Here is a 9124-nt window from a genome sequence, read left to right on the forward strand (position 1 = left end):
GCAGTCGCCTCTCTTAAAGAGGAGAAATAAGTAACACACTTCCAGTGAGGGCACAGGGACTTTCTGGGTCTCCGGGACCTCTGCTGCCCCCACCTGCCACCATGCCGTGAACACCAGCCAGGGGCCAATGCCTAGGGCTGGCAGATTTCTTCCAAGAGGACTGTGGGGGCAGCCAAGGCCCACTGCCTGTTCTCCTATGCTTGTGTTCCACTGGGTCACAGGGCCTGACACCCTCAGGAGGCAGAGGTGAGGGGTCACTTCTTGGGGTGGGAAGCACCCCTCTTTCCACCCATGAAACAATCGACTCCACCAGGGGGGCTCTGGCTGCTCCTGGGACACAGACCCACATCAGCTACAGGAAAAAATCGTCTTTATTCATTCCCCCATGCCCGCTGCCACCATGCCCGTCCTGGGAGGTCCACGGAAGGGCTGCCTCGGGCAGGCTGGGAACCCCGCAGCTCGGCCCCCTGGAGCTGCGTCCTCGTTGCTCCTGCCAGCAGTCTGACAGGTTGGCCTGCGAGGCCCAGCCACTCTCTAGGAGGGTGGTACTCAGGCCACTCAGTAGATGCCGTAAGTGGGTTCATGACTGTCCCTGTACCGGTCTAGGTAGCGCAGGGGCTGCCGGTGGGGGAAGCGCTTCTGCTTGGGGTGGTAAGGGGGTGGCCGCACAAACTCAAACACAGGCTCCCGCATGTCTGCAAGAGAGGGACGGGCATGGTGTGGACGCTGCCAGCCTGAGCTCCCTCCCATATGCTAAGCTGCGACCACCCAGCCACCCACCCAAGGAGCATGCCTCCAGGTGGTCCTCTCCTGACAGATGTTTCTCCCTGGCAGGTCAGCAGAGGTCTGTGAGCTCAGGCCAATCACCCGCCCCAGCCCACTCTGCCCTTACCCAGAAGCTGGTGGAAGACGTGGGTGACCGAGTCATCCCAGCGGCACTGGAAGAAGGCCAGGCCAGCTGGAGTCATGGCTTCCTGGTGTTTCTTGTAGAAATCAAAAGTGTGGAAGGTCCGCTGGGCAAGCTGGTAGCTACAAGACGGGGAGCATTTGAGGGTGGGCAGGAGGGCACCAGAGCCCCAGGCCCTGCCTCCAGCCCCACAGGCAATCCTGAGAAGCTCCTTAGGGCCCACCAAGCATAACAACCCTTCTGCCCGTCTCAAGACCTAAGTTAAGAGAAAGGAGGACCAAGTGAGACTGGCTATTCTTGGGACACTGGCCTGAGGCTTACAGGGATGTGTGTGTGGGGGGTGTAGATTACCAGGGTGAGGGCCGGGTATCCCCAGAGAAGTCAACTGGCTTGTCCTGCTTGAAGAGCAGGAAGACAAAACGGTGGAAGCCAGAGCCTCGAGCAGGGAAGGGGGGCAGGTAGGGGCACGTCTCTTGTCCATCTGCTACCCTGTTGCCTGGGATGTTGGTTCTGGTGGGAGGAGAAATATGTTAATTGCCACTCTAGGGAGGTCGCAGCAGGGCCTCCTCACCCATGTACACACGAGAGGGATTCAGCTCTCCTGGAGGACAGACCCAAAAATCTCTCTATTACACAGTCAAGCTGGAGGTAGAGCTCTGTGACCCCCCTGGAAGGCAGCTATGCTCACCACTATACCACCAACGCGTGTGACCCCCTTGGACAGACTGCAAACTTCTGAGGAGCTCAGAGGCTGAGGACAAGGCTCCTAGGCACTGTCAGGATGACAGTGACTGTTTACTGGTCCCTGGGGAGCAGCGGGTGCTGTGTGGTCATTCAGGCTGGAGAGCCATGCCACCTTTGGGCTGCTTCTCCATTTTCTGAAGGCTCTGGAGTTTGCAAGCGCTTGCTCAGCCTGGCACTGTACCTGCACCAGGTACACCTCCCCAGAGAGTTCCGCTGCACAGGTCAGTAACTGCAGTTGAATAGAAAAGACACAAACCACCCTCCCAGTTCCTGGCCCCGATTACCTAGGGAAGCCTGCCCAACTTCTGATCTCTGGTCTGGTGCAAAGTGCCCAAGGCTGAGTAAAGAAAAGGCAGCCGAGCCCAGCATGTCACAGCTGCCAGTGGCCTCTCATGGTCCTTTTCCCATCTGATAGTTGCAGAGCCCCTCAGAGTGGCTAAGGCACCCTAGCTTTGAAGGCATCATTCTAGTTTTACAGATGAGGAAATGAGTTCAAGGGGACCAACAGCTCTGTAGGCGGGGCCAAGGCCCCCTGCCGCCCTAAGGAAGGAGAGGTGAGGGGCCACCTCTCAGGTGGGAGGTTAATCCACAGTGAAGCCTACTCCAACCAGGATACCAGGCTTTCTTCGCATGCCTCTGACCCACTCCAACCCTAGGTACTCACAACAGCCAGTGGATGTATTCAGCGTCCGGCTCCAGCAGGTGTCCATCTGCACACAAACAGACCCCACTGACTTACCAGCGCTGCTGTCACCTCCCATCTGGCCTTGCCTGGCTCCCCAGGGTCCCTGGGCGGCTCATGGGAGCTGACGGAGGCAGGAGGACTGGTGAGCCCCGGACACCTACCCAAGTTGGTGAGCAACAGGGTCCACAAGGAGCCCTCATCTGCTTCATAGGTCACTTCTGGGGCCTGGGCCGCCTGGTGGGGAGAGAATGGGTGAGCTGTTACGTGCACCAGGGATGGACAAGCTGTTATACACAGACCTTTTTTCTGGAGAGCAGGAACCTGAGGGAACTTTGGAGAAGGGAGAGTCTGCTCTAACCCAAATGACCTCGACAGCCCTTCCAGAGGCAGGTTAGCAAAGAGGGGCTTATGCAAGGGGCCCTGCAGAGCTACCCCCCCAGAGATATGAATCACAAGAAGGCCCTCGAGGCAATGGGCACGGGCTGAGAGGGCACTCTGAGACAGTGGGCCAGTCACAAAAATGAGCTATTAAGATGGAGCTTCTTTTTCTTTAATTTTACATTCTTTTTTCTGTAATAACAAGAGCTATTTAAAAGCAAATTAAAAAGACAGAGAACAAAAGAACCCCAATCAGCCTATGTAGATGCCATGGTTGTGTCCTTACCACCATAAAAACTATCTCTACAAATGCTTTCAAAAAGGAGTTGTCTGGGGCCCTGCTGGGGATGTGTCTGTGTGCACATGGCAGGGAGAGGCACAAGCTAGCAGTTACCTCAGTTGGAGTAACCTCGTTGCCCTGGTACACAGGCATCAAGTTGTCCTCACCCATGGCGTACGCCACATGTAGAGGGACTCGGGGTACAAAGGTGGACCCATGGAACAGGTCTCGGTAGAGGCCATAGTATTCAGCCAGGCGCTGCTTATGGTAGGGGCCACAGGTCTTCTCCCACTCAGCCTGCACAGCCTCCAGGGGGATGCATGCTGGGAAGGAATAATGTCACTTGGGATGAGGGTGGGGGCAAGGACAAACTTGGGGCTCTCTCCCCTGGGAGGGCTCACCTGTTCGGAGGCGGGCAGCCCGCTCCTCTTCCACATTGGCCCGCAGCTCCCGGAGGAACCGCCTCCGCTCCAGCAGCTGTTGGGTCCGGCAGACCGTGGGTGGGGGCAGCCCAATGTCAACCTTGTCTTTGGGATCTCGGGAAGGAAGGCATGTTGGGAGAAAGTGAGATCAAGTCTCACTCAGTTAAGCTGCCTGTCCCTACCGAGTCCTCACATTTGCCCACTCTGCTGCTAAAGTTTACCCTTTAATTCACAGAATTAAAACATACTGTGCAGTTTGTTTCATAAACCTGAACAGGGTCTAGTTGCTAAGCAAATTGGATACACCTTGAGATTGCATTTTCTGATCCCTAAACTGGGTCACTCTCTGTCTAGATCATGGGAAATTGAGGTGGCCTGTCATCCCAATTACAGGTGGGATCCACTTTAAGCTTGTTCACAGCTGGCCACAGTCACACACCCGTGTTTTGGTAGAATTAATAGCTGAAGTTAGAATGACTTACAGAAGAACTCACACTTGAATGGACAAGCCATGCATGTCACCTGGGAAATTTGTTAAAATCCATAGTCTGAATCAGCAGATCAGTGGGGCCTGAGACTACATTGCTAACAAATTCCTAGGTAATGCTCATGCTGCTGGTCCCAGAACACACTTTGAGAACATAAAGGCTCTTGAAAACTTTCAGTTCAACAGCATTTCCCATTTACATTAGATGTAACAAGTAACGTGTGTTGAGCCCTCGTGAGAGATGGCGTTATGACTAAAAATTCCAGTGGACTATATCCTCTAGTCCTCACTGCGATTTTGTGACACAGACAGTTATATTACTTTACAGTTAAGGAAACTGAAGCTCAGGCAAATCACTCCTAAAAGGTTGACTTGGGTTTTTAAATCAGGCTTTAGATTTCATGCTTGTTCCCTTAACCACATTAAAAATTGTCTCTGTAGATGAAAGGCAGTGATTTTAATCTTTTAATGAAACTATTGCTTGTTTGACATTTTCTAATAAACACATTCTTTCAGAATTAAAAAAAATTGCCTCTGTAAATACCTTCCAAAAGGATGCGATCATAAATATAAGTTACTCAAGGGCAGGATCCCTAAGTCACCTTGCCCAGCCAGGGCTTTCAACTTCATTTAGCAAAGTACTGCACATCTACGTGCCAGGCATTAAGTGGGTGCAGGGATCCAAAGGTGGTCTAGACAGGCAGGCTCCCTGTTGTCAGGGATCACAATCTGGGAGGGAGCCTGCGAAGTATGGAGTTATTTTAGAAACCCAAACGGGCGCTCTAACCCGGAACCGGTGTGGGGGGTACGTTTCTACATTACGAGTAGAAATGTCTAATTCGTAATCCTTATAGTGGGGGAAAGGAACTTTACAAACGGGGGGACCAAGAGGTGTGAAAAATCCTGGTGGGGCTACATCGCCAACTGCGCAAGGGGACGCTGGGGGGCCCCCCTCTCGCTGTGCTCGAGGAGGTGGTCGGCGCCCGCGAGGACCCCAAGGCCGGCGCCGAGCAGCCCCTGCTCCGGTGGCCCCGCACCTGGCTCCTTCCCGAAATACTCCCTGTAGGTCCGCCACCAGTGCGGCTTCCGCGCCTCCGATTCCGCCCGGCGCCGGTAGCGGTCGAAGCTGCGGTACTTTTCCAGCCGTTCCAGGTTGCTCACATCGATGTCCTCGTTGGGCATCGGCCCCAGAGGGGCGGTCCGGCGGCTCAGGGCGGCTGGAGGCAGAGCGGGGGACGTCAGCCGAGGACGGGCGCCGGCCTGCGCCCCAGGGTGCGGGCTTTTGAGGCACTTCCAGGAGCTCCTCACCCCCAGACCCCTCACCCGAGGTGCTCAAGCCTCGCCACCGCCGACTTCCGCGCAGCACGGTTTGCCACCAGGGCGCCGCCATCTTTCCCCGAGTCTCAGTTCCTAGGCCCCGGCAGAGGTGGCCGGAGCAGCGCCTGAACGTTCGCCCAGCGGAGGCTCCGCCCCCCGCGTCCGCGGGCCAGGAGCCACGCCCCCGCCCAGGCCCCAGACTCCCCCTTCTGCCCGCCGGCTCCGGAAGTGCCGGTGGACGGCGGAGATCCCTCGCGAGCCCTACCTGCCCCTGTCCGAGGCCGGCCACCAGGGGGCAGTACAGAGCAGGAGCGGTCGGCCAGGCCTGGCACCCCCCGGGACTCGCGAGGTGGGCACCTTGGCGGGCAGCTGGGCGGCTCTCAGCGACGTCGCCCAGTCTCGGAAAGTTACACCCTGAACCCCGCATTGGTGCAGGTGCCCTGGCGCGGGGAGGGGGTGGTGCACGTGTTCTGGAGTCCGGCTGCTGGTTTCAAATTCCAGATTGTGACTTTCCCGTCGCCCTAGTAATTTCCTCATTTGGAAAAAAAGCAGGTGATAATAGTCCTTAGCTCATACAGCTGTTAGAAGCTGTAGAAATTAACATACATACATAAAGCACTTACTGTGGTATTTGTTAGCTCTTCATCCCCTCCACCGGCATAAGCTACCTGGTTAAGACAGTGCCTCTGCCCAAACCCTTCCAGGGCTGTTGCTCTTGGGATACAATTCTAACAAGATTAAATTTGGTACCCCAGGTTGTCTGGACTTTTGCTCTGGCCTCTCTGTCCTGGAACTCAAGCTTCCGTGACACCAAAGCTGCTTCACTTACTCAGAGCATTGTTCCCCCAGGCACAGGACCTTTGCACATGCTGTCACTTCTGCCTTATACTCCTCATCTTTTCCTGTGTGTTCTGGCTTCCTCCTAGCCCAAGGGGAGTGGTCCGTCTAAGAAGCCTTCCCTAATGTCCCAAGGCTGTTGACCAACTCAGTTGCTCTGGTACTAGCAGAAGCTTGACCTCCACCCTCAACTGAAATGGGATGAGAGCCCCCTCCATAGGAGGAAGTGGCCATCCCTTGAGCTTGTTTTCAGAAACAGCAGCAAATAGCTAAATCTACTTCTCCATCACTGCCAATTCACCCATCAGTAGGCAACTACTATGTGTTGAGGCTAGTGAGACCTAGTTCTATCCTTAAGAAGTCATTGCTTATCGGTTTGTTAAGTCCTGCTGAACGTATAGCAGAACCGAAGGCTGTGGGCAGACCGGGACTACACCTCGGGCCGGAGGAGCACAGGGGTTCATATCTTCTTAATGTTCTACGTGTGTTTACATCTGGCTCTTTTGCTATTTCAGAGTTCTCTTCCCACTGTCCTGGAAACCTCCAAGAGTGGGGTTCGTTTGGAATTTAACTGAAAAGCCTAACATGGATTCCCAACTTGAAGTAAATAATAAACATGAAGAACTCTTTAAATAATTAGCTCCACCAGTGTCTTTTATCATTATTACTTTCCACAGTATTTCTTTATAGGGAACTGAATCAAGTCTCTGGATTATGACCTTGAGCAGTTGTTTATAATTGGGAAGGGAAAGAGAAAGACCAGCAGATACACAACACTTGTTTCTGTGTGTAACCTTTTACCACCTGTGGCCTGGGAGAAAACTGATGTGGGGATGAGGAAGCTACCTGCCACACCCTCAGCCAGAGACAGTAATACAGAGCAGTGACTGGCAGTGTCGCGTCATTATAACCAAATGTCCTTGGAATGTCTCCCCTTGGCTGTTTAATGGGCACGGGTGTCATTTGAGTGATGCTGAGACAGGGACCATGGGCTTAGACAGTAGGGTGAGGGCCTCCGGGAAAAGCAAGGCAATATATTTACAGTCAAAGCAATGTAACAATGTAAAGTCCCTATCGAAACTCTGTGTTCAGCAGTATGCAGTCAAGGTCATACTAATTCTCTAGGGTAAAGATACTAGACTAGGAATATAGACATCTTCAGTGAGATCGGTTAAAGGTCAAAAGGCCAGGAGCATCTCCGCCTGGAATGTTTGAATGTTCCGCAAGGGTGTCTCAGCATGACCCGTGACTTCACTGTAAACAGCCCTAGCAAACAGACAACAACCCAGCCCACCTTGAGGGCGGGGCAGGTGGTACAAGTCCACACCCTAAGCCCTCAATTCCCAAAAATCCTCTACTGCCTATAAATCCCCTAGACTACGCACCACCCCAGGCTCTCTTGTTGCCTCCTGGCTAGAGCCAGGAGCTCTTCCCTCTCACTTTATTTCGAAATAAAAGCCTGTACCTTGCTCTGTACTCCTACCTTGAGTGTTTGTGAAGCTCATTCTTTGGCTTCATGAACAAGAACCCTAGCATCAATACCACCCAGTTGCCCAAGGGACACGTCCTTGACACGTCCTCCACCCCCTTCCAGGTCAGGAACTAGGCCTCGGGGGTCTCAGTTCAGTGACCCCTCCCTGCCATGCTTGGTACAGTGCTGTCTTGTCTTCCCTGCACCACTGTAAGCTGTGTTCTGGTGACTTCCCTGTCCCTACTTCTGCCCCCCCTGGCTCTTCACCCCATAGCCACAGTGGGTTTTCTAAGGTACAAATATGGCCACACCCTGTTTAAAACCTTTTAATACCCATCATCCTGAAGATAAAAGCTCAAACTTTAGCAGGATGCACAAAGCCTTACTGACCTAATGCTAGAATAAACGCATTTGACTCTTGACGACCAGGCTCCCCCGTGGATCTCTATGTGTATCCCCCACATGTGCCTCTGATCACTCATATACCGTCAGCTTAAATGCCAGCTGCTCCAGGTGTGCCCATCCTTAGAACCCTCCAGCGCTTCCCACACGTAGGAACTCCTGTGTTGAGAGAAAGACCGAACTCCAAGCTTCAACAAAGCTTCTAGCAGGACACATGATGCTTCCCTCCTGTAAGTCCAGGGAAAGGAAATCCCGGGGCAAAATGCCTCTAAAAACTAAAATCAGTCCAAGGGAGAAATAAAGTTTAAAACCCGTTTATTGCTTACAAAACTGCAGTCCAGCCCATCTCTTTCTCCTGCTCAAGCAGCCACAACACTGGCCCTCCCCTCACCTCTCAGGTACAGATAAACCCTCTGTTGCCCACGTAATCACCCATCGATGTGGAGATGAACTTTTCCACCCCGGAGGAAATATGCAAATGCACTAAAGCCTACTTGTTTATACCTCTGAATGCTTGTTGATATGCAAATGAACCAAAGCCAGGCGAGAAATTCTGGAAATGTTTCAATTTTACCCACACCTCCCCAGTGCTTCACCGTGGAACACTTCCAGGAGGCGGCGATGATGTGGCTGAAAGCTTGCGGCTTCGTTATCTGCCCAAGCAGAACTCAAACCTTGGCCCTGCTATTTGCTGAGTGACCTTGGGCAGATTATTTGAACTCCCTGAGCCCAGTGCCTTCATCTGTGAAGTAGGGGCAATAATCAGACCCTTCTTCTGGCTGTGGTCCAGCCTGCAGGAGTGCAGATGGTGGGGCTGGAGGGTACCAGCCCCTGCCAGTTTTACAACAAACAACAGTGCCACACAGCAAATATTTCTAAGAAATACCTACTGTTCAAAACAAGACCACAGGCCCCATATGGGTCGCTTATGTTAATTAGGGTCTTAGGTCAGTAAACCAAAACTTTATACCTAAACTAATTACAGGGTCAGCGTCCCCCAGAATGTAATCTTTGATCATTCAAACTAATTTCTTAGTCAACTCTAGGAGGTAATCTGAATGGAACCCTGCCCATTGCCCTTGGGAGGCTGACCTTGCCTACAGCAACGCTGTCCTTAATAAATTCCTTCCTACCTTCTCTGCCTTTAAAAACCTCCCATTTTGTGTAGGTCCTGATGATGCCAGGGTTCTTGTT

The 9124-nt window shown here is 52.9% G+C and overlaps 1 protein-coding gene and 1 long non-coding RNA gene across 2 annotated transcripts; one reads left to right on the forward strand and one right to left on the reverse strand.

Moving 5' to 3' along the window:
* Positions 1-353: 353 nt before the first annotated feature.
* MRPL38 (mitochondrial ribosomal protein L38) lies at positions 354-5380 on the reverse strand. Its single transcript, XM_036900301.2, has 9 exons — positions 5227-5380; positions 4941-5120; positions 3396-3530; positions 3109-3317; positions 2498-2570; positions 2316-2361; positions 1259-1417; positions 893-1029; positions 354-695 (listed from the first exon to the last, which is right to left on the reverse strand). The coding sequence occupies exons 1-9, from the start codon at positions 5291-5293 to the stop codon at positions 559-561; spliced, it is 1143 nt and encodes a 380-aa protein (XP_036756196.1). The 5' UTR covers positions 5294-5380; the 3' UTR covers positions 354-558.
* Positions 5381-5423: 43 nt separating this feature from the next.
* LOC130683610 (uncharacterized) lies at positions 5424-6696 on the forward strand. The gene is made up of 2 exons (XR_008997457.1): positions 5424-5569; positions 6573-6696. It is a non-coding gene; the product is annotated as an uncharacterized LOC130683610 (long non-coding RNA).
* Positions 6697-9124: the final 2428 nt, after the last annotated feature.

Source organism: Manis pentadactyla, chromosome 4 (assembly GCF_030020395.1).
Source record: "Manis pentadactyla isolate mManPen7 chromosome 4, mManPen7.hap1, whole genome shotgun sequence".
Lineage (NCBI taxonomy): Eukaryota > Metazoa > Chordata > Mammalia > Pholidota > Manidae > Manis > Manis pentadactyla.